Consider the following 25,846-nt stretch of genomic DNA (forward strand, 5'->3'; position numbering starts at 1 on the left):
CATTGGAAGAGATGTCAAGTACAAAATTGGATGTACAGCTGGAAGTCACCAGACACTTTGGGGCTGGAAATGCAACTGCCGAATCTCAGGGCAGGACTGGATGGGGACACCCAGGGACACAGTGTAGACAGAGTAGAGGGCCCAGGCCTGAGCCCTGAAAATGACCGGTGGGTGTGCCCAGCAGGGAGTGGCAGAGCCAGCTGGGCTGATGCCACAGGAGCCTCTAGGAACCTCTCGGAGGCCAAGAAGGGGAGGACTGAGGTCTCCCACTCAGTGTGATGACTTGGAGGAGGTTGCGGATGATGACAAGTCACTTCAGTTAGTCAGTGAGGATGAAAAGCACATGAGAGTGGGCGGGAAAAAAAGTAAGAACTGGAGCTGAGGAGGCAGAATGACATTTGGGGACAACTCTTTGGAGAAGTTTTGCTGTCAAATTGGGCAGAGAAATGGCGAAGTGGCTGTTTGGTTGGGTTTCTATGAGACCTAAGAAACGCTCTCTCCATCATTTCTAAACCTCTCTCCGACTCTGATGCAGCCAGGACAGGATCCTGAAATACCGAACATCTTTCCATAATAAAATAAACCGCGGATGCCATGGGGCCCCCAATACATAGCTGTGCCTCCACTCCTTTTTCTCCCTCTGATGAATGCTTCTAGGAATGTAAATCAGCCAGAGCAATGTTGGGATAAGCATCTGCTACTTTTTAGGAAGCATCACAATCCAATTTCCACACTTGAAATGACATGGAATCAAATTTGTTGCGGCATGACCTGTAATGGACCACACCATGCAGGTTGGGGAATGTTGGCCGAGTGTGGTCCCTGACCACAGCTGGGTGCCATTCATTCATTTATTCATTCACTCCTTCATCGCTTATTTTCTGAGTCCTTGCTGTGTGTCAGGGAGCAGGAGCATGGCTCTGGGGAGTGGGGGCAGAGAAGAATGAGCCAAACATGGCCTCTGTCCTCCCCTTGTTACAGCCAGGTGGGGAGCACAGACGTGGATAAGGGATTTTAAGGGCAGTGAGCTGACAACTGGACAAATGTGTTCTCAAGGAGGGCCTCACTTAGCAAGTCTTGGCTAAGAGTCTTAGCAAGCCTTACTCAGAAGACGTCAGGATGTATAGGCTACAGAGGTGAATTAATGAAGCCAGTGTTGGCCTGAGTGTGGACAGTGGCCCAGGCAGGAGTGAGCACCCTGTGCGGCGGGGGGAGCCTATTTCCACTAGGGTCTGCACCAAGACCAACCTATCCAAAGTCAGGGAAGGAGGAAAGTGTGGCACCAGAGGCAGCCAGAGCAGGGACAGATGTGCAGGGTCTGGGGGCTTCACTCAGAGTTTGGTTTTCATCACGAAAGCACCACAAATGGTTTTAAGTGTGTTTGTGTTGACAGAAGAGAGGAGAAGGTATCACTCAGATGTCTGAGGAATGGGGTGTGGTTGTACAAGAGAAAGGTAGCAGGTGAGTGTCACCTGTATGCACACAGGGCACTGCATTAATTCCTTTCCAGCCCTATTTGACCAGGCCCTGGAAACCAGATGGTGGGGGAGGGGGAGGTCAGGTTCAGACCCACTCCTTCCTTCCCTCCAAGCCTGATCTAGTTTTCCTCTTTCTCCTTCCTGTCCTCGAGGAAAATCCAACAGGCTGGTGCCGGGGCCAGTTCTCAAGGGATGGGAACAGAAGCAGATATGGGTTTCTCTGCAGAAGAACACGAAAAGATACGCACAGGTCCACCGTGGGGAAAGAAGGGCGTAGACATTATAGAAATGGAGGTCAGACGGACTGTTTTAAGGCACTGGCAGATGTGGGCAGAGTCATGGGGCATGGAAGTGTAGAGAAGCAGATGGGCACACGACCAGGAAAGGCCAGGGCAGAAATTCACTCACCTGGGAGGAAGGGGGAGGGGAGGAGGGGGAGGGGAGGAGGGGGGAGGGGACGGGGTGCCCTCCTAAGGAATGCTGATTCAGCAGGTCTGGAGAAATCTGCATTTATAAGAAGGCCTCTCCTCCCCCCGACCTAGGTCGTCCTGGGTGGCCGGGACGACCTTCCTTCTGAGAATGTCTATACGCTGGCTGGCTTCTCGGCCTTGTATCCTCACTCGTCTCAGCCCGCCGTCAGCAGCCTGAGCCTGAAAACTGGTTTCAGCCTGGCCTTGAGCTGTGGATAACCATGTCCCAGGCTCCCGGCCCAGGGGCGGCGCGGCTGTCGGGCGGGCGGCACGGCAGCGCGCGGCCGCCAGGGGTCGCCAGAGGCCTCGGCTCGTGCGCTCGGGCTCCTCCGCCCGCGGTCGCCGCGCCCGAGCGAGCCGGAGAGCGAGCGGAGCCAGAGCGCTGCGGGCTCACAAAGCGGCCGGACGCGCGGCGGCGGGTGGCAGGAGCGTAGGAGAGCGAGCCGGCAGATCAGCCTCCTCCGCGACCGCGCCACGCAAGCTCGAGCAACTCGGACGCGGGCACCCGGGCCGGCCCCCACGGTACGTGCCCCGCGGAACCCCGCGCCCCAACTTGGGGTAGTTGGGACCTCCCCGCGACCACCGGGAGGTTGGCAGGGTCGGGGCCTGGGGGTATCTCCGCGCGCCCCTCGTGCCGAGGCGGCAGGGCGGGCGAGGGGGACACCCACCCCCGCCGCGAGTACATCCTCCCCGCACCCCGCGCCCGGTTCAGCCGGAGCCTGGGCTGCTGCTCCGAGCCCGGTTCTCCCCGCTCCCTACCCCGGAGCTCTAGGCACCGTCTGTGGGAGTGCGGCTTGCGGATCCCGGGCTCCCGGTTTTTAGGGAGGGGTGCTGAAAACCCCGATCTGAGAGTAGCGGTCTGTGGGGCACCCGGAGAATAGGCGACAGGGGTCCTCTGTAGTTTGGTAGCAGCCCCTAATTTGTGACGCAGCCTCTTCATTCGAAACTAAGCCCCCCATTCGTGAGAAGGGTCCCCGGGTCTCTAGATCCGCGACAGGCGCCCCGGGTGTGCGGGGGATGACCGTTTCCCCGCGGTGAGAGCCCCAGTCCCTACAGCCCGGGCGGGTCGCCGAGGCGCCGAGAGCCGGGTGCAGCGCGAGGGGCTCGCCTGGCCCTGCCCTCCCGCCTCACGCCCCGGCGTGCCCCCTGCCCGCAGATGCCAGCGATCGCCGTGCTGGCGGCGGCGGCCGCGGCGTGGTGCTTCCTCCAGGTGGAGAGCCGGCACCTGGACGCGCTGGCGGGCGGCGCGGGCCCCAACAACGGCAATTTCCTAGACAATGACCAGTGGCTGAGCACCGTCTCCCAGTACGACCGGGACAAGTACTGGAACCGCTTTCGAGACGTGAGTACCGCTGCTGCTGCCGGGCCCTGCGGGGGCCGGGGAGCCTCTCAGAGACCGGGGGGCCTCTGGGGCGGGGTGGAGCGGGCATTGGTGCAGACCTGCTCACCGCAGTTCGTTGGTCGGGGTCCCGAGGCTGCCTCTTGCGGGAGACGAACTTTAAAGACAACTTCGAAGGCTTGATGTTCTTTGCCTGCGACCTGTGGTCCAGGTGTGTGTTATCATAGGACTCGGGGAGGAGACTGACTAACAGAATTTGAACAGAGAGAGGCTTCCTCAGGCTCTCAGTCCCCGTCATGTTCATGGTTGACTTTACCGAGGGCCCTAGAGAACCTTCCTGGGGCAGCAGTGATTTAGACAGACTCTAGGCTGTGCCAGAAGATTCCATGCTACAGATGTTAGGCTTGGGGCTGAGCTCAGCTGATGTGTTAGAGACAGGTGTTCTAGGAGCTTTGGAGGGTCGTGGCCATGGGCCTCATCCAATGTTGACAGTACTAGTGTGGGGGAGGTGTGGTGGTTTTGACCCTCGGTGTCTTAGGGGAAAGGGAGTAGATCGACTGCTCATGGGGTTGGTCTCCTGCCCTCTGGGGGAGCCCCGGCAGGCACATCTGCTGCCTGTTTCTGTCCCCAAGGCTGGCTGCTGCTCCACAGGTATGTCCCAGAGGATGCAGAACAAGAAACAGTGGCACAGTGTTTCCAGCAGATGGCAACCCCCTTCCCCCTGCCCCAGGTGCTATGGGGGCTGCTGACAGCTCTTCTAGAGGCTCTCCCAGGCAGCTGGGGCCACACTCTTGGAGGGGACTGGGAGAGAACTTGTATGACACTTAACATGAGGGTTTCCTGCCCTTCAGACAGATCTGCCCCAAGAGTCCCTGTTCTTGTCACCAGGCTCTTTTAGGTGAGAGATGTGCGGGGATCTCCCTCCCTTTCCTGGATTTGTCTAGCCCTATTTCTGGTAGCCTCACACCTTTGCACGGGAAAAGTCTGAGGAAGTCCAGTGAATCCAGATATTTGCTTGTACTTGTAACGAGCATCTCTCCGGGTCCCATCCCTGAGGAGCAGGTGTGCCCACAGTCTCCAGTGAGGGCTTCTCCCTCCTCTCTCTGTTCCTCTTCCTCCCCTCTTTAGTTGACTGTGGGCTGCTTCTCTTTGAAATGTGCTTTCAAACACTTTCAATGAACTTTCACAATAATTTTGAGCTTGGCTTAGGCAGCAGACTTCCTCTTTGCTTTCCCCAACCACGAGATGCCTGACACACCTCTCACTGTTCCTGATCTGCTCTGTTAACCATCTTGCATCCCCTTTCTGTTCCTTTCGGAAGAGTCCTGTGATGACTTTTTTTGCCTTAGGCTGAAAAAGATGCTGAACTGCCCCAAAGGCGCCCCCCAAAGAAGGCTTCATTCGCGGACTCAACAGGGTAGAAATAATTTTGCATTTTAAAATGTATTTTATCATTCCATTTTGGATAGAGTGGCGGGACAAGGCAGTTGCTTACTTCAGCTAGAGGCGGAAGAATTGGGCCGGATGTAGAGGAGAAGGCACACCTTTGTCAATGCCTTGGTTAGATTGGCACCTGGGTCAGATTGAAAACACCTGTGCTCGCTGGCCTTCAGGGTGTGGAAAGGTTTACTGTGCTTTTGTGTCTGCTCAAAAGTTTCTACTCTTGGTGTATCATAAGCATGGCATTATTCTTATTTCCCATTAAGCTTTAACTTTTTGTAAGTTGAGCTTTCTCTATTTCTCATCTTGCTTGCAAATGGTGACTTTTTTTTATCCTTGGTTCAGTGTTGTCCCGAACCTGATGGATCAGGAAGCTCACCTGGGGTGTTTGTTAAATTCTAGCACACAGACTCCTCTTCTGGAAAGCCTGATTCCCTACTTCCAGAATGACTGCTGGAAAACTCTGTTTTAAACGAACATTCTAGGCAATTCTTACGATATTTAGGAAAGACTGCCTTAACTATTGTAGAAATGTCTGAAACTTAATAAGAGAAATGCTTCTGTGTTCAAAGCATTCTTGAAATCATTTTGTTTCTGGAGAATTTTTTGTTGTTTCTGGAGAATTTTAGATGTTAAGATTTTTATGAGTATATATTCTTTTAAAATGATCATTTTATCCAGCATACCATTTAAAAACATCTCAAAATGTTGAGAAAGTCCCAGACAGGTTTTATCAACCATTTTATATGCTTCATGGGGTCTTGTGAGACCAGCTGTGGCTAGTGACCTCTTCAAAGTTGTGAAACTCAAACTAGACACTCCTTGGCTCCACCTTAAAGCATCTTCATTGGGTCATTTACTCGGAGTAACCACAAAGCCTCTGTTCTCTGGGACCAGGCCACAAAGGTTGGTTGCTCTACAGACTGGATGTTCAGTAGACAGTGGACGAAGACCCAGCAAATGGGGCAGTTGCCCAGCCAGCCTGATTGTTTGCACTAAGCCAGTTCTTGCTTAAGGCTGACAAAGCTTGCTTCTCTGCTAGTGTTTTAGTTGTTTTGTTGAGGCCTCTGATAACTTACAGAGAGTGTGTCCTGAGATTACTGTTATGATGCTTGTCAATATTTGAAAGTCATTGTGAAAAAAAGCTTGTTGCCTCCAGGGAGAGAGATTTGTTTTAAATTTGTTAAATTTTTCTCTTTTAAAGGTTTATTTGTTTTTCTGAGAGAGAGAGAGAGAGAGAAGGAAGGAGAGAGAGGAGAGGCAGAGGGAGAGAGAGAATCCCAAGCAGACTCCCACTGAGCACCGAGCTCGATGCAAGGCTTGATCTCACGACTTCAAGATTATTACCTGAGTTGAAATCAACAGTTGGCTGCTCAACCAAATGAACTACCCAGGCACTTGGGGAAGAAAGATTGAGAAGTGATTTTTGGTCTTGTGAAACTGAAAATGAGGTCCTAAAGTCTCTTTTTAGAATGTTGATCATATGCTTTGGTGATGGTTATTGGGCTTACTTGGAAATGGAAATGATGGGTTGGCTGTGTGCTCCCTGCTCTCCTGCATTGAGTGTCCTGTGGCATTGCCAGCGATGACCTGAGAGCCACTACGTAGCACTTTGAGGTGATCCTGTTGCTCTAGGTACACACTTAATCACTGTCTCCTTGACAGAAACAAAACTTTCTGTCTTGGCTTGTTGCTGGAATGAGGGATCCAGGAGAAACAGAACAATGTTGAGATGTTGGGAGATGTTTGCTCCTAAATGTAATTGGTGGTCTGTTTGGTCATCATTCTTTTATCAAGATGAGCTATTGGATGGTTTAGTCAGATAGAGACTGGGATTTTTGCACAAATACAGTATTGCACAGGAGAAGATGAAGAAGGCAGGTGTTTGTATTAAGTTGTACAATAATTTCCAGTTTTCTACGGTTATACATTTAACTTCTCTGTGGTTTGAGATAGAGGGGTCAAGAGGCTATAGTCATTCTCTAGATTTTTCCTCAGTGTGATTTTGCTTTTCATAGTCATTCCTCTAAGGAAATTTTCCTCTGTTCATTTTTACATTTATTTGCACATTCATTCCCACACCTATCTGACTGGCTAGTATGTGCTAGGCAGCGTGGGCTGTAAGCATGCACAAGATAAATAATGTGATTTCTTTTCTCAGTAACCTCTTGTCTACTGGAGGAAATACTTGAAGGTTTTCATACATTTCTATCTTACTTTTTAATTTTTTTTTTGAGAAGTTTTTTCTTATAACAGTCATACATTCTGGTTGAAATTAAAAAATGAAAATATTGCCGAAGTAGGTAATACCTGATGTTAACCAACCACATTGTTTAAGGCCCTTTACATATATTATCTCATTTAAAATTCATAACCATCCTAGGGGAGAAGTACTATTATCGACCGTTATCGACTTCAACTGGGAGGTTGAGGCTGTTGCCCCAAGTTACACAGCTGGGCTGTGGAAGAGCCTGGACTTGACCCAGGCAGTCTGATTCCAGATTCTTGCTGTGTTTTGCAGTCAGTCAAGAGTGGAGTGGATTTAGGGTGTGAGGCTTCTTTGTTATCATGTTATAAGTCTTTTGTACTTCGTGTCTGAGGGCCATCAGTGAAGAATCTTAGTTTGAGGCAAACTGGAACAGAAGCCAGGTAGATACGGCTTACTGTAGGGGTCACATCAGGGCTTATCTTCTGCTAATAATGAGCTTCTGATGTGATTAAAATAATATTGTTGCTTACACCAAACATGACATTTTCTTTCTTATGCACACATGAAACTAGACTTGACATTTAACTCCAGGATAATTACCTTGAGCAGGCCTGAAGAATCAGAAATGTTGTCTTGGCTGGCATTTATCTTAGTCTGGAGTGACCTGAGTTTGTAATTCTAATGAGACCATAAGGACCAGCCTGCATTCTTTCTCCTCTTGGTGCATACTCTGGGGGATTTGGTGGTCTCTCTAGCAGAACTGGGGAGTCAGTGAGTGTCTGATCTGCTCCTTTGATCTTAACATCTCAGCTGTCATGAGTTTCAAGGGCAAATGGGGCTTATTGATAGAATAGTGGCTGGCTCTGTCAGTAGAGTTGGTGACAAGAGAGGTGGTATGGCTTAGTGGATCAGTCATTAATCTGTCACCACAGAAACTCGGCTTGTAATAGAGAGTAGCAGAAAATCATTTTGATTAAACAGGTTCAAGGAGACTTAAATGAGTTTGAGATCCTGATTCTCTTTAATGAACCTGCTGTCTTAAATCCCCTATACTAAATGACCACTGGTAGAAATAATTATTTCAAAGGAATCATTGTAAAGAGACCGTTTGGGAGTCTGTAGGCCTGAGACCATTCTCGTGTTTTCCGTCTTTACCTTCAGTTTGTCCTTGCCAGAGAAAACCTAGTTCTTGCCTGGCGAGGGTGGGAGAGCTTCTTGCCTCAGTCGACCTTTCTGGGCTGAGTTCCCTGCCTCTCCCGGTCCTCCCCCAGTGCTGCCCTGTGCTGCCCTGTACTGCTTCTGCTGAACTGGATTGCTGAGAAGATACTCCTTTCCTGTAGACTGATGAAATTATTTCCCAAAGCAAGAAGTGTCCCAAATGGATCATGGGGCCTGTTATTCCCCTAGAGGAGTAGTACGTAATTATGAGCTCAACTCTTTTATCTTGCTTGGAGAGAGACAGTAATGTTAGTAATAAAATATTTTATAATTGATCATATCTTATTTACCTAATATAGTGTGTTTCAGACCAAACACACTCAGTATCTAAACTTGAACACTTTGAGGATGACACTTTTTACTTTTTTTCTGGTGAGGTGACTGTAGATGTTCCTCAGGAAATTCCTCAGATCCAGGCACACCGCAGATGGATCTCCTCTCCCCAGATGAGGTAACTACAAACAAAATAAATTTCCCTAAGGGATTAAACAGTTTGCCCAAGGTAACAAGTATCTTCTTACTCTATTTCATCTAATATAAGATGCCATTACTTTTAAAATGCACCGTTTTTGTGTACTTCTAAGAAAGAAGACAGTGCCCAGAATGAAGAATTTAATAGACCCTTGGGTAAACCTGGGTCCTCAGAGGACTTCCCACTCACTGTAAAGCTAAACAAGAAATGAACCCGCCGTGCAGAAAAAGGAGCATTGGGAGGTGACTTGCCTGTCTCCACCTTGGCCCTCATGGAGGGAAAAAATAACGCCCCTGTCATTTGAGCAGGCTGACTCAAGGCTTCCTATCGTGCGGCCTCCCAAACCTTGGTTAATTAAACCCAAGGTAGTCAGATTACTTGTCCTCTCTGAATCCTTGACTTTCTGTTTGTTAAGTGGGGATAGTAACCCTCTTATTGGTGAGAACTCTAGATTTCAAGTAACTGAAATCCAGTTCAGGCTGGCTTCAAGGGAGAAGAAAACCTCCTTTGTAACTGAAGATCCTACTGATAAGCTATGCCTTTAGGTCAGGTTGGATCCAGACACTCAGCTTACCCGTAGGACTTGGCTGTCTGTGCTCATTCTTCTCCCCTCCCACACCCCCCAGTCTTTGGGCTCTCTTTCCCCCTATGTTGGTTTTATTCTCAGGCTCATTAATTCCATGTGGTAGCTCATGGCAAGTACAAATTTATATCATCATAAAGTTTTTATATCTCAGCAGTGCCAACAAAATTCCCAGAATTGAGACTTGTCAGATTTAGCCGTTTTATATACCCATCCCCAGTCAACAATTCTGGACAGTTGGGTAGAATATGCTAATTGTCCAGGTCTGGGATGGATGTGGGGCTAAAGTGGTGGTGGGGGCCTCATTGAATCCCATGGTGCAAAGGAGGGTGGAGCGGTAGCTCCTTAAGGGGACAGGGTTATCCAGTATGTTAACCAGCCTTACAGGGCTGCTATGGAGAATAAACTGGCTAATGCCTGGGAAGCTCTTGGCAAAGTGTATGGTTAATAAAGGCTGAAAAGGTGGAGGCTATTTTTTTTTTTATGTTAACAACAGCTCCTATAACACTTAATGTATTATTCCTCAATTTTAGTTGTATATATTTATATTTTAGCTTTCAAAATCACTGGATGCCTCCAGACGTCAGAGCCCAAGTCTTATTGTGCTTGGCACAATAAGTGTAGTAGGTGGTCAGTAAGCATTGTGTTGTAGGTGGTCAGTAAGCATTGTGTTGACTCGCGTTTTTTCCTAAGCACACCTCTTGCTGTATCTCTGGGAAAGAAAGCTTATAGGAGAATTGCAGACGTGTGCTTTTAGTTTTGGTAGTTTTGGGTAGGTAGGCATGATTCTACATCATACACACATACTGCAAAACATTTTTGGGGGTTTCTAATCTCTATCTTTAAGCTTGGACTTTACAACTTTATAACCCTTTTCAGGATACCCTGTGGTATAGAATTTGGTATTCCCAGACCTTTACCGTTAAGCTCAGCACAGAAAGCTGCTCAGTGAATGAATGAATGAATGAATGAATGAATGAATGAGTGAATGAGTGATTCGGGATCAGGACTTTCCACATCTCCAGGATGGGGACAAGTTGTTTTTTTAGAGGGCGGGCTCCAGTAAGTCATGCTAGCTTTGGACATGTGTCTCATTCTTTTAGTAGCTGGTAGTGATTATGGGTACCAACAGATGGAGTGCTGTTGAGAGTCAGGGGGAACTGAAAAAGAAACGCAACCCCTGCACGAGTGGGACACAGCTCTTTGAAACTGAGTCCTGTTGTAGGGAAGAGCCCGCTCTTTGACCTGAGTTCACCTTGCGGTCTTGCCAAGTATAAGCTTGGGTCTTTGGCCAGAGCATCACTTTCCTCATCTATATAAAAGCGAGGGATCATATCTACTTGTTGGGTTTGGGGGAGGCTGAGATCGTGACACAAAGAGCAAAATAAGACGCTCATGATCTTTGGGTGGCGGGTATACCGGCTCCTCTGATTTGCTTTCTGAGGGTCACTTGTCTTCTGCCCTGTGAGGGAAATGTTGGCACACAGCTCCAGGTGTTGTTTACTGTCTCATGTCTTCAAGAAATGTTGGGGAGATTTCTCCCATTATCATTTAGCCTGTCTGCATTCCTTGCCAGTCTGGAAGGCTGTGAGAGGTTCCATATGATCTGTTCTCTGCTAATTTCCAGTTGCAGCTTCTGGCACAGAAGACTTTGCCATGTATTTCCCATCATCACTGGACCTCCTGAAACTGGCAACTCATCATGATGGGTATGAGAGGGTTTTGTGCCCAGCTGTGCCTGAAATCTGAGTTATGTGAAGGGCTCCCCAGGGAGCCCTGTTTTGCCAGCTCAGCCCTAATCAGAATCACTTTGAATGTTAAGCTCTGATCCTGTGGCCTCCAGCCCATCTCAAAAGGTATAAAACTCATCTCGTCCTACAGACAGATAGATCCAGGCTGGCTTTAGGGTGGGTGGGGTTCTGCATTACTGTCCTTGAGGAAGTTCCTCCAGGGTCTAGCAAATGTTGCTTGTTGGAGTTCGGGAGTCCCCAGACTCCTGGTTTGGCCTCAAAACCAACAGGAATATACTGGTATGGTTGGCCAGGCCTTTCTTCCTTCTCTACTCAGGCCTCTCTCTCTGATCTCAATCAGACAGAGATCACGACAGGCTCTCAGGGGAGCTATAATTCACTAAAGGCAGAGCAGGTTAGCTGCGATTTAGGAAAACCCAAGCAGTCAAAAATCACTACTGTGGGCCATGATGGTTTGTTGGTGCAAAATCATTCTCCAAATGCCAGCTCTGCACCAGGCCTTTGCTGGGTGCTTAGTGAAGAAGACAGAGGAGGTTTGTGCCCTCCAGGGGTTTACTATCTAGCAAACAGATAAACAGTCAAAAGATAATCATGTAGGTACAGGGGCACCTGGGTAGCTCAGTAGGTTAAAGCCTCTGCTTTCGTCTCAGGTCATAATCCCAGCGTCCTGGGATCGAGCCCCAAATCGGGCTCTCTGCTTGGCGGGGAGCCTACTTCCTTTCCTCTCTTTCTGCCTGCCTCTCTGCCTGCTTGTGATCTCTGTCTGTCAAATAGGTAAATAAAATAAAAACGATAATCACGTAGGTACAATAGACAGAAGTGCTACAAGGTAGAGGTATAGATGCTTGGAGACTAGGTGAAGGGGAGGGAAAGGCACTAATCAACACGTTTGGTCAGGGAAGCCCTCCCTAGGGAAGCCACTGGAGCTAACAGGTGGCAGATGACAGGAGCGAGCCAGGTGAGAAAATGTGCTTGTGTTCCAGGCAGCAAGTGGGAAGAGCAAGTCCCAAGGTCTTGTGATGAGTGGGAAGGACCCTGATGTGTCTCCATTAGATGTGTTTGCTCTGGAATTCTGTTAAGCAGCAAGCTCTCTCCTAGTTTATTTAAAAAACTCACTTTGCCCATTTTCACCTCAGCTCCTATTTTGGGCGCAGGGGCATGAGTCGCCTGGGACAAATGAGGTATGCAGATGGACCAAGTACGCGGAAGGATGGCCTATTCTTTTCTTCCCCCCATCTCTGCCAGCTTCAGCAGCCTTCTCTGGTGGGAAAGTATCCATCCTCCTGCTTTGCCTCCCCCTTTCAGAAAGGCCTTTCTCTTCTAGGGTCTGCAACCCTTGAACTTCTCCGTCCCTCTGTGGTCCAGTGTCCTGGGCTATAGAGCTCCTACAGTTTCCACTGCTGTTTAAAAATAAAGGTGCCATGGAGTTTCTGGATGGAGTGATGATTTATGAAGTATTTATTTCAGAAATGAGAATGGCCTCCCCCATTCCTTCCTCCTGCCATCACTGCTGAGAACCAACTGGGTACCAGGCTTGGAGACTAAAGATGAGAACCAAGATTACCACCCTCAAGAGTCACACTTTAGCAGGGGAGATGGAAAAACACACAGTTCCTTTAGCACCACGTCAAGGGCTGAATAGAGTGGGTGCGTTTCATAACCCCTCTGTCTGGGTCCTCTCAGCGTCCTTCCAATAGAGATGAGGGTAACGGTTTCTTTTTGGGAAGGAGGAAAGAGGTATTGACAAACCAGTGATGTGAGTTTTTGGAGATTCTTCTGGAAGGGTACTGCTAAAGTCCACAGTAACTTGATTGGGCTGCTTTTCTTATGATGCTATACAAATATGTCCCTCAGGAGACTCTCTCTCTTGATCCTTTAAATAAGCTTGTTTTTATATTTGGCATACTGGGGAAGGGAAGGAAAGACATATTATACCACTATTTGTAAGAATTTGCAAACTCTTCCGGCGTGATCTGCAGCGTGTCCCACCGTGGAGGGCACTGTCAGCATTCCCCAGTGTAATTATGTGCCGGGAGAGCAGGCATTTATGCAAAGCCCATCAGTGCCTGTGATTGGAGCGGGGAAACAGAACTTAGTGCAGGCGTTTCAGACAATCTTTGCACAGATGAAACAGACAGAAAACAAATATGCAGCGAATATAAGCCTCCACTCTTTCTGTCCCACTGTTGACATGGCCTCACTCTCAGTTCTAAAAATGTCCAGGCCAAGGCAAAAAGAGAAAATGCCCAGAGTGAGGTGCTAGAGTGGTGGTTTTTATACTCACGGCTCTGTAATCTTGAAACATCACTAATGCTCTTCTTTAAACTGTAGCTCTCCGGGCACCTGAGTAGCTCAGCCGGTTAAGCGGCTGCCTTCTGCTCAGGTCATGATCCCAGGGTCTTGGGGTCAAGCCCTGCACTGGGCTCCCTGCTCAGTGGGGAGCTTTCTTCTCCCTCTACCGCTCCCTCTGCTTGTGCTCTCTCAAATGAATAAATAAAATCTTAAACAAAACAAAAGCCCTGTAGATTTCAGTCTCTGTGTCCAGAGCCTAGTCTTCAGTAGGTCGAAGGTGACACCCAGGAAGCTGCATTTTAAATAAGCAGTCAGGATAATTCTGATGCAGGTAGTTTTCGGACTGTATTTCCAGAAAAATCATGGAGAATTATTATTCATCCTAAATAGCTGACATGATAAGATCCAATGAATAGTAACATTTTAAACAAAATGAGCATTTTGTGTAGTAGGAAATTATTATGGGTGCAGTGTTTTTCCCTTTGGCCAACAGAGCTACCTTTAATACCAATAGAAAGAAAGGTCTTGCTTTCCAGAGTGTGTGTCTGTGTATTCTCAGCAGCAGGCATTGTTAGGAGGTGTTCCTGGAGCAGAATAACATTTGACACTTGACTGGCTACTAGGGACACTTGTGTACATGAATATGGTGAAATTGATGTGGGGGCCTTTTACAAGAGAAACTCTTTTGGATGTCATCTCAACAAATCTTCCTATCTCTGGCGGGGCCTGAACCCAGCCAACTCTGGGCTAACTTTGCATATGTTTTATGCACAGATGACCTGAAGTAACTTGACTCTGACCCTGACTTTAGTTTACAGAGAAATGGGTATTGACGCTTAAGTGGTGCCGAGAGTATGTAATGAACAAGGAATTTTGAGATCATCAAGGCATGGTGGTACTTCTTGTTCTGAAGCCATTCCGTTGCCCACTGAACCGAATCTCAAACTTTGCTTTACCCCATGTTGCTGAATTTCCTACAATTACTGGTACCTAAAATTGATAAAGCCATTGCCAGGAGGGAGAAAATAGTTAACAGATAATAACTGAACAGATTTGTGTGGCTGTTTGGGGTCTTTCCATAACCCCGTTGTTAAGGGATGGTTGGGTAGTTTCCATGTCTTTTTATGGTCCTTAATATGCTGATTCCTTTGTGGCTTCAGTGGGCATGACCGGCAGGTTAGTGTCCAGAACTTTCATTAGGCTGAGGCATCACTTCCAACATCTGAACCAGCTGGTCTTAGCGTGACTCTGGATCTCATCTTCAGCCTTTGACCAGCCTACTGGAATCAAGACCTATGTGATTTTCAGTGAAGGAGAGCATAAAAGTGTTATCCGTAGTAGAGATAAAATACTGCTGTTTTTACTAGTGTGAAATAAATTGTGTGATTTTTTCTTTATATGACAAGGTTGATGGTTTAAAAATTTCTCCTATCTCAGAAAGACCTTTGCATAGGTTTTTATTGTTTTGTTTCTTTCCATTGTCATCCTTGACCTAGATCTTGCTTTTCTAGTGACCAGGTGCTGGTACTCAGATTCAGTAGTTCTCTTTATTCACACATTCCTACATTCCTAGCACAGATGCTTATTAGCCAGGCTGCTCTAAACCGTGCTGGCAATTTAGGATGTAGCAGAGAGCCAAACAAAGGTGATTCCTATCCTCTGAAATCTTTAGACTGCTTGTCTGAGATCAAGTGAAGAATAAGGGGTGCTTGTCAACCTGTTGAGGGTTATTCCACAAAGGAAGAGCTATGATCCACAAAGGAACCAGAGCAGTCCTGGCCTGCTGGACATTCAGGGGCATTGTGACGGGAGCCATGATTCTGTGGGAAAGTCGCACCAGCCTTCATCTCTCAATCTATCTGGCGGTCAGGCCACTTGAGTTCACCTCAACTCTTACACTTATGGGGTGCCTCTGATGTTCTGCATAAGTTTAGGGACCCACCTGCTGCCAATAGAAGGGTGTTGGTCTGTGTAGTCAAGGTGAAACATGTAGATGAGAGAGGACTTGACATGTACGAATGCTGAAGTTCGGTGTTGAGCCTTGTCTGTCCTCTAGGTCAAGGTCTGGATTGGTAAAGAGTATGTTTTACTGGAGTATAACATATATAGAGCAAAGGGTGCCAGTCATGAAGGTACTACCGCTTGATGTACTTTCATCAAGTGAACACACCTGTACAAACTTCAACCCGATCAAGAGACAGAATCTCCTCAGCATCTTAGAAGTCCGTTTGGTGTCCCTTGCTGTTGCTGCCTGTCCCTGTCCCAAGCAGGAACTGTCCTGACTTCTAACACTGTAGATTAGTTTTGTTTATAATGAAATTGTAAGGATGTCTTTCTAGGTCTGGCTTCTTTTGCTGAACATCAGATTTATGATAGATTGTTGTGTGTTGCTGTACTTTGTTCATTCTCATTGTTGTGTGAATAGTCCACAATTTATTCCCCTGTTCTATTTTTTTGGTCTATTTAATTTTAATTCCAATATAGTTAACATACAGTGCTATATTAGTTTTAGGTGTACAATATAGTGATTCAACAATTCTATGCATTTTACTTGGTACTTATTAAGGTAAGTGGACTCTTCATCCTCTTCACCTATTTCACCCATTCCCCCTCCCATCTCTCCTCTGGCAACCATCAGATTGTTCTCTATAATTGAGAGTCTGTTGCTTTGTCTGTTTTTTTCTCTGTTTCTTCAATTCCCTATATGGAGGAAAACTGTATTGTATTTGTCTTTCTCTGACTTATTTCATTTAGCATTATGCCATTCCTATGTATTCTTGTTGTTGCAAATGACAAGATAACTTTCTTTTTCATGGCTAATATTCATTCCAGTGTGTGTGTGTGTGTGTGTGTGTATGTGTGTGTGTGTACACCACATATTCTTTATTCATTCATCTAATTAATGGACACTTGGTTTGCTTCCATAATTTGGCTATTGTCAATAATCCTGCAGTGAACATAGATGTGCATATATCTTCTTGAATTCATGCTTTTGTATTACTTGGGTAAATAGTAGTGGAATTACTGGATCATATGGTAATTCTATTTTTAATTTTTTTAGTCTTTTTTTTTTTTTTAGATTTTATTTATTCATGAGTGACAGAGAGAGGAGAGGGAGGCAGAGGCATAGGGAGAAGCACCAATGCAGGGCTTGATCCCAAAACCCCAAGATCACAACCTAAGCCAAACACAGAAGCTTAACTGATTGAGCCACCTAGGCATCCAATTTTTAATTTTTTGAGGAACTTCTGTACTGTTTTTCACAGTGGCTTCATCAGTTTGAATTACCACCCATTGTGCATGAGGACTGCTTTTTTTCCATATCCTCACCAACACTTGTTTCTTGTGTTTCTGATTTTTGCCATTCTGGATTGGATTATTTGTGTTTGTGTTGAGTTGTATAAATTCTTAATATATTTTAGATACTGTTTATCTGATATGTCATTTGCAAATATCTTCTCCTTTCATTCGATTGCCTTGTAGTTTTGTTGGTTTCTTTGCTGTGCAGAAGCTTTCTATTTTGTTGACATCCCAATAGCTTATTTGCTTTTATTTCCCTTGCCTCAGGAGACATATCTAGAAAAATGTGCTATAGCCAATGTCAGAGAAATTACTGTCTGTGCTCTTTTGAGAATTTTTATGGTTTCAAGTCTCATATCTGAGTTCTGAATTCATTTTGAGTTTATTTTGTGTGTGGTGTAAGAAAGTGGTCCAGTTTCATTCTTTTGCACGTTGCTGTGCAGTTTTCCCATCATCATTTGTTGAAGGGATGGTCTTTTCCCTATCGCATATTCTTGCCTCCTTTGTCGAAAATTAATTGACCATATAATCATGGGCTTATTTTTGGGTTCTCTGTTTTGTTCTGTAGACCTATGTGTCTGTTTTTGTGCCAGTACCATACTGTTTTGATGGGTATAGCTTTGTAGCGTATCTTGAAATCTGGGATTATGATACCTCCAAATTTGTTTTTCTTTTTCAAGATTGCTTTGGCTATTTGGGGTCTTTTTGTGGTTTTGTACAAATTTTGGGGTGGTTTTTTTCTAGTTATGTGAAAAACGGTGTTAGTATTTTGGTATAGATTGGGTTAAATCTGTAGATTGGTTTGGGTAATGTAGCTATTTTAAGACTTTTTGTTCTCCCAAATTGGGAGAAATAATAAAATAATCAAGACATTAAATATCTTTCTATTTGTGTGTGTCATGTTTAATGTCTTTTATCAGTGTCCTGCAGTTTTCAGAGTATAGGTCTTTAACCTCGTGGTTAAGTTTATTTCTAGATATTTTATTATTTTTTGGTACAATTGTAAATGACATTGTATTCTTAATCTTTCTGGTACTTCATTATTAGTATAGAGAAATGCATTGATTTTGTATCCTCTGACCTTAATGAATTCATTTATAAATTCTAGTTGCTTTTTGGTAGTCTTTAAGCATCCTGTCCTCTGCAAATTGTGAAAATTTTAGTCCTTCCTTACCAGTTTGGATGTGTTTTATTTATTTTTCTTATTTGATGGTTGTGGTCAGGACTTCCAATACTGTGTTGAATAAATGTAGTAAGAATGGACATCCCTCTCTTGTTCCTGACCTTAGGGGGAAAACTCTTCAGTGACTCTGATGTTAGTTGTGGGTTTTTCATATATGGCCTTTATTATGTTTTGTTATGTTCCCTCTAGACTTACTTTGTTGAAGGTTTTTATCTTGAGTGGGTGTTCTACTTTGTCACATGCTTTTTCAGCATCTGTTGAAATGATCATATGTTTTTTTTTTTTTTATCCTTTCTCTTGTGATGTATCATGTTGATTGATTTGAGAATATTGAACCATCCTTGCAAACCAGGAATAAATCCCACATGATCATGGTGAATGATTTTTAAAAATGTATTGTTGAATTCAGTTTGATAATATTTTGCTGAGGATTTCTGCATCTATCTTCGTCAGGGACATTGGCCTGTAGTTTTATCTGGTTTTGGTCTCAGGATAATGCTGGCATACTAGAATGAATTCAGAAGATTTCCCTCCTCTTCTATTTTTTTTTTTTTTTCCAATAGTTCAAGAAGAATGAGTCTTAAGTCTTCTTTAAATGTTGGATAGAATTTACCTGTAAAGCCGTCTCATCCTAGACTTTTATTTGTTGGGAGTTTTTTGATTACTGATTCTATCATTGCTGGTATTTTTTGTGTTTAAATTTTTTGTTTCTTTCTGCTTCAGTTTTGGGAGGTTTTAGGTTTCTGGGGGATTTATCCATTTCTTGTAGGTTTTCCAGTTTCTTGGCATATAATTTTTCATAATATTCTCTTCTAATCCTTTATTTCTGTGGTATGAGTTGTTATTTCTCCTGTTTCATTTTTCATCTTGTTTGAGACTTCTTTTTTTATGAGTCAGCAAGAGGTTTATCAGTTTTGTTGATCTTCTTATAGTAAGTACCAGTTCCTGGTTTCATGGATAAATTCTTTTTTTTAGATTTTTTTGTTTCATTTACTTCTGTTCTCATCTTCATTATTTCCTTCCTTCTGCTGGCTTTGTGGTTTGTTTTTTCTTTTTCTAGCTCCTTTAGGTGTAAAGTTAAGTAGTTTATTTGAGATTTTTCTTGCTTCCTAAGGTAGGCCTTTATTGCCATAAACTTCCCTCTTAAAACAGCTTTTGCCACAGTCTAAGGATTTTGGATTGTTGTGTTTTCATTTTCTTTTGTCTCTGTGTATTTTTTGATTTCCTCTTTGATGTCTTGGTTGACCCCTTCATTGTTTAGTAGCATGGTATTTGTGCTCATTCCAGATTTATTTATTTATTTATTTATTTATTTATTTGTTTGTTGTGGCTGATTTCTAGTTTCAGAGCGTTGTGTCACGAAAGGTACATGATATGACTTCAGCCTTTTTTAATTTGTTGGGGGTTGTTTTGTGGCCTAATATGTGATCTGTTCTGGAGCATATTTCACATGCACTTGAAAAAAATGTGTATCCTCCTGTTTTAGGATGAAATGTTCTGAGTAATCTGTTAGAACCATCTGGTCCAGTGTGTCACTGAAAGCCACTGTTTGCTTAGTGATTTTCTGTTTAGATGATCTGTCCGTTGATACACGTGGGCTATTAAAGTCCTCTACTGTTAATTGTGTTACTACTGATTACTTCCTTTGTTTGTTATTAGCTGCTTTATGTATTTTGGTGCTCTCATGTTGGGTACATAAATATTTACAATTATTAGATCTTGTTGGATTGTTCCCTTTATATGGTGTCCTTCTTATAGTTTTTGTCTTAAGGTCTTTTATCCCCCAATATCAGTACTGCTACCCCAGCTTTCTTTGCCCTTCCATTTGCATGGTAAGTGCTTTACCTTCCCTTCATTTTCCAGCTGCATGTGTCTTTAGGTCTGAAATGAGTCTCTTGTAGGCAGTCTTGCTTTTTCATCCATTCGATCACCCTATTTCTTTTGATTAGAGTAATTATTGATAGGTATTATATTCAAAGTACTTACTGATAGGTATGTACTTACTGCCATTTTGTTTTCTTTATGGTTGTCTCTGTGGTTCTTCTCTGTTCCTTTCTTCTCCTGCTTTGTTGTCTCATGGTTTGCTGGCTTTCTTTAGTGATATACTCAGATTCCTTTATCTTTTTTTAAAACTTTAATTCCAATATAGATAACATACAGTGTTAAATTAGTCTTAGGTCTACAGTATAGTGATTCACTGATTCCATGTATTACTCAGTACTCATCAGGAAGAGTATACTCTTACTTCCCTTAACCTATTGTACTCATTCCCTGGTACCCATCAGTGCTCAGTAGGTAAAAGTGTATTTTTTGGTTTCTCTTTTCCCCCTTTGTTCCTTTCTCTTAATATTTGCATAAGTGTTACTGGTTTTTGGTTGCCATTAGGTATGGTGTAACATCTTATGTATGTAGCAGCCTATTTTAAGTTGATGGTTGCTTAAATTTAAACCCATTCTTTACTACTCTCCGCAACCCACATTTTAGCTATATGGTGTCATCCTTTACATTGTTTTATTATTATTTTGTGAATCCCTTGACTGATTTCCATAGATACACTTAATGATTTCTACTTTTGTTACTCCTACTTAAGGTCTTTCTTTTCCACTCAAAGAGTCCTCTTAATATTTCTTATAGGGCTAGTGTAGTGATCATTAATTCCTTTAACTTTTGTTTATCTGAGAAACTCTTTATTTCTCTTTCTATTATGAATAATAGCCTTGCTGGATAGAGTGTTTTTTGCAGCAGGCTGTTTTCTTACAGTATTTTGAATATATCCTGCCACTCCCTTCTGGCCTGCAAAGTTTTTGCTGAAAAATCTGCTCATGGCCTTAAGGAGTTTCCCATGTAGGTAACTGTTTTCTTTTCTCTTGCTGCTTTTATTTTTTATTTTTTTAAAAAAGATTTTATTTATTTATTTGACAGAGAGATCACAAGTAGGCAGAGAGGCAGACAGAGAGAGAGGGGAAGCAGGCTCCCTGCTGAACAAAGAGCTGATGCAGGGCTTGATCCCAGGACCCTGAGATCATGACCTGAGCTGAAGACAGAGACTTAACCCACTGAGCCATCCAGGGAGGCACCCCCTCTTGCTGCTTTTAAAATCCTCTCCTTTTTTTTTGGGCGCCTGGGTGGCTCAGTGGTTTGGGCTGCTGCCTTTGGCTCGGGTCATGATCTCAGGGTCCTGGGATCGAGCCCCGCATCGGGCTCCCTGCTCCGCAGGAAGCCTGCTTCCCTCTCTCTCTCTCTCTGCCTGCCTCTCTGCCTACTTGTGATCTCCGTCTTTCAAAGAAATAAATAAAATCTTTAAAAAAAAATAAAATAAAATCCTCTCCTTTTTGCCATTTTTAATTACTATGTGTCTTGGTGTGGATCTCCATGGCTTGATTTTATTGGGGACCGTCTGTGACTCCTGGACCTGGATTTCTGTTTCCTTCCCCAGATGCAGAAAGTTCACAGTTATTACATCTTCAGATAAATCATCTGCCCCCTTTAGTCTCTCTTCTCCTGGGTTCCCTGTAATGCAAATGCTATTACAGTTGTTGGTGTTGCTGGTTTCCCTAAATCTCTTTTCATTTTTTTATTATTATTTTTATTCTCTCTACTGCTCAACTTGATTGCGTTATATTACTCTGTCCTCCAGGTCACTGATTCATTCTTTTGCTTCCTCTAGTCTACTGTTCTCTCTGATGGGTTTCCAATTTCAATTAAGTTCTTAATCTCTGATAGGTTCTTTTTTGTGTTTTCACTCTTTTTGTTAAGGGGTCTCACTGAGGCCTTCCACTCTTTTCACAAGTCTAGTGAGTATCTTTATGACCACCATGTTAAATCCCCTATCAGGCATATTACTTATCTTCATTTCCTTTAGGTCTCTTGCTGTGATCTTATCCTTTTCTTTCATTTGGAACATATTCCTCTGTCTCCTCATTTGTCCAGATCTCTGTTTTAAGAAAGTTAGGAAATTCAGCTATATCTCCTGCCCTTAAAAATAATGACCTTACAAAGAACAGGTCCAGTAGTATCCTATAGCACAATGTTCCCTGTTTACCAGAATCTGGCACTTAAGGAATGTTTCCTTTGTGTGTTGCATATGCCCTATTGTTGTGGTTGAGCCGCTTTTGCCTTCACTTGTGGGCCGTGGCTCTCTTTGCCTGTTGTGGGCAGGGTTTGGTTCCTCTGTTGTTAGTGGGCCACTCTGGAGCCACCTTGGGTTTGAGTTGAGTCAGACCAGATGTATGACAGAGCTGTAGTAACACCAGACTGCAGTGCCCTGAGATGCCTTTGGTGGTGGGTGGAGCCTGCAGTCAAGACCAGATATCTGCTCCCAGTCCACTGCTGGGGCTGCAGTTGGACTGGTGTGTGCAGCTATCTTTGGATGGACTACAGCCAGGGACATTTTAGATGGGGCAGGTCTGCAGGAGAACATGGGGGTGGGGCATCCTCTATTAGCAGAGTTTGCACAGGTCTGCTGTGGGAGGGGACCTGGAGCTGAGGCATAGCTAGAGGGTCATGTACAGAAAAGAATGCAGGGGCATGGTGCACTGTGGTTACAAGGACTCAATGTATTGGCTGTGGAAGGGGACCTGCAGTGGCAGGGAACAGAAGCAGACTGGTTGGAGGAGGCAGATCTTTAGAAGCTGGTCATGTTAAATGGAGATGTTAGATGTCACTGTGCTAATTCTCACAGATGTCTAGGCCTGGGAGCATGGGGGGAGGGGGTCAGGAAGAGAAATGGCCCTCACTCTGAGATTAGTAAATCTTCCTGTATTTCTCCTGTATAAACCAAGCATTTTAATTTTTTTAATTTTTATTTTATTTTATTTTTATTTTTATTATTTTTAAAGATTTTATTTATTTATTTGACAGAGACCACAAGTAGGCAGAGAGGCAGAGAGAGAGGGGGAAGCAGGTTCCCTGCTAAGCAGAGAGCCTGATGCGGGGCTCAATCCCAGGACCCTGAGACCATGACCTGAGCCGAAGGCAGAGGCTTAACCCACTGAGCCACCCAGGCGCCCTTTTTTTATTTTTATATTTTTTAAAGATTTTACTTATTTATTTGACAGAGATCACAAGTAGGCAGACAGGCAGGCAGAGAGAGAGAGAGGAGGAAGCAGGCTCCCTGTCAAGCAGAGAGCCCAATGTGGGACTCGATCCCATCATCCTGAGATCATGATCTGAGCTGAAGGCAGAGGCTTAACCCACTGAGCCACCCAGGCGCCCAACCAGGCGTTTTGAACACTGCTCTTCTATGCTGTATCTCTGTGGGGCTGTTTCTTGTCCTCTTTCTTTCTTTCTTTCTTTCTTTCTTTCTTTCTTTCTTTCTTTCAAGTAGGCTTCATATTCCATGAGGGGCTGGGACTCATGACTCTGAGGTTAAAAGTTGCATGCTCTACTGGCTGAGCCAGCCAAACACTCCGTTGTGCTATCTCTTTACAGGTGGGGACTCAGTCTCCTGTCACCCTCTCAGCTCTCCCAGAGCAAACCTGACTTAAAGTTCCATGGATTAAGCACAGCTTACTATGAAAGCCTGCAGAATGCAGCCCCTCTGGTTTTCAAAGCCAAATATAATGGGGATTCTCCATGTCTGGAGTGGCTGAGGTGTCTGTTTTTCTGTCCACTCAACTGCAGTGATCCTCCCTCCCCAGGCAGTCCTGCATGTTCATTTAGTTCCTAGCTATGTCTCTGCTCTTCCTCCCTCTTCGATGTGGCCTCTTGTTTACATTTAGCTGTGGAGAGTTTATTCTGCTAGTCTTTGGGTGGTTTTCTGGGTTATTTACACTGATACGTGTATTATCTAGTTAAATCCATAGGATGAGGTGACGTTATGATCCTCCTACTCCACCATCTTTCCCAGAAGTTTCTGCCGGTTCTATTATTGAAGGACCTTTCAGTAATTTCCATATTTTGGTTCTTATATAAAGCACCTTTTTGGGAATGTCTTTTGGTGAATCTATGTGTGCCTTTTTTACAGGTACATACTGATATGTAGAATCCATTGGTCATAATAAGACAGGTGAGCATTGTACTTTCAAGTTTTCCTAAGTAGTTATTCCAACTATTCTCTTCTACTCTTTTACCAATACAACATTTTTGCTTTATTGACAGAGAAATTAAAAAACAAACTCACTCAACTATCTAACTTGTACGCTTAATTCAACAAACTGCATTGAGCATCTATTATATTTTTAGGTACTTGTCTACCCTTATTAAGCCTGTATTCTAGATGGAGATAGAAATAATGCTGAGAATAAGACACAACAGCACAACTTTGTAAGTGCTACAGACAAAATAAGAGGGTAACTTAATGGGGGAAAGGATAGTCTCTTTAATAAGTAGTATTGGGAAAACTGGATATTCATATGAAGAAGAATGAAATTGGACACATATATTATACCACTCACAAAAATTAACTTAAAAAAGATTAAAGGTTTATTTTTTTTTAAAGATTTAATTTTTTAAATAATCTCTACACCTGTCATGGGGCTTGAACTCCCAACCCTGAGATCAAGAGCTGCATGCTGTACTGACTGAACCAGCCAGGAGCCCCTAAAGGTGTAAATGTGAGACTTGAAACCATAAAACTCCTAGAAGAAAACATATGGAAAAAACTCCTTGACATTGGTCTTGCCAATGATTTGTTTGTATATAGACCAAAAATACAAGCAACAACATAAAAAATAAACAAGTGAGATTGCATCACACTTTAAAAAACCCTTGCACAGCAAAAGAAACAATCAACAAAATGAAAAGGCCATTTACAAAATGGGAGGAAATATTAGCAAACTATGTATCTTATAAGGGTTATTATACAGAATATGGAAAGAACTCATACAACTCAATAGCAAAATACAAAATGATTTCAAAATGGGCAAATGGGCAAAAGACCTGGACATACATTTTTCCAAAGAAGATACATAAGTGGACAACAGGTATATGAAATGCTCAACATCATAATCATCAGGGAAATCTGAGACAAAATCTCAGTGATATTTCATCTCATGTTTGTTAAAATGGCTATTGTAAACGAAATAAGGGATAACATGTGTTGGCAAGGATGTAGAAAAAAGGGAACCCTTGTACACTATTGGTGGAAATGTAAATTGGTGCAGCCACTATGGAGGGTCCCCCCCAAATTGCAAATCCAACTACCATATGATCTAGGAATGTTATTTCTGGGTATATATCCTAAGGAAATGATTACTGTCCTGAAGAGATATCTGTGCTCCCACATTCACTGCAGTATTGTTCATAGTAACCAAGATAGGGAAACTGACAAAATGTCCTTTGACAGATGAATGGCAAAGAGAATACATGCATACACACATACATACATACATACATATATGGGTTTACCATTATTCTTTTGACTTTTATTATTTTTTAAGATTTTATTTATTTATTTGAGAGAGGAGAGGGAAGGAGCAGAGGGAGAAGGAGAAGCAGACTTCCTGCTGAGGAGGGAGCCAGATAACGGACTCGATCCCAAACCCTGAGATCATGACCTGAGGCGAAGGCAGATGGCTTAACCATCTGATCCACTCAGGTGTCCCAGTTTACGATTATTCTTTTGACTTTAAATTGTTCTTACCCTATTGTAAAGAAATAGATGATTTAGAAAGAATTTAGAAGATACTCAAAAAGAGAAATAAATCACTTCCTTCCCATATGCAATCATTGTTAACATTTTTTGTGGGGAGGGATCTGTTTGCTTTTTTTTTTTTTTCAGAAGACTTTTTAATGCCAAAATGTTTATTTTCATGGTTAATGTCATATGATTTGGTGTTCTCTCTCTCTGTTTTCATTTAATGACATGGCATAAACATTTTAGTATCGTATGATGGTATTCTTTGTAAATGACATTTTAATGGTGTATATTAGTCTGGTGAATAGTACGATATAACAAACTATAGTACCTGACAATAGACAATTGGTGGTTTCTATTTTTCCTTATTGTCTGTGATCACATGATGAATATTTTGGGCTTGTGAGCCTTTCTACAGTTAGAATTTATTTCCTTGTGATTTAGTCCCAGAAGTAGAAATATGTGGTATTAGTGGCATGTGCATTTCAAAGCCCACTGATGGATGTTACCATGTTGTAGTGGTTCTACCCCCAGA

At 43.8% G+C, this 25,846-nt stretch overlaps 1 protein-coding gene across 1 annotated transcript in view; it reads left to right on the forward strand.

The window, feature by feature from the left end:
• The first annotated feature begins 2,304 nt into the window (after positions 1-2,304).
• Positions 2,305-25,846, forward strand: part of SPOCK1 (SPARC (osteonectin), cwcv and kazal like domains proteoglycan 1) — a 499,079-nt gene continuing 475,537 nt past the window's right edge. The window contains exons 1-2 of the mRNA XM_082725613.1: positions 2,305-2,470; positions 3,105-3,290. Coding sequence (XP_082581739.1) covers positions 3,105-3,290 — 186 coding nt within the window. The 5' untranslated portion in view covers positions 2,305-2,470. The remainder of the gene's footprint in view (positions 2,471-3,104; positions 3,291-25,846) is intronic.

This window comes from Mustela nivalis, assembly GCF_964662115.1.
Source record: "Mustela nivalis genome assembly, chromosome: 3".
Taxonomy (NCBI): domain Eukaryota; kingdom Metazoa; phylum Chordata; class Mammalia; order Carnivora; family Mustelidae; genus Mustela; species Mustela nivalis.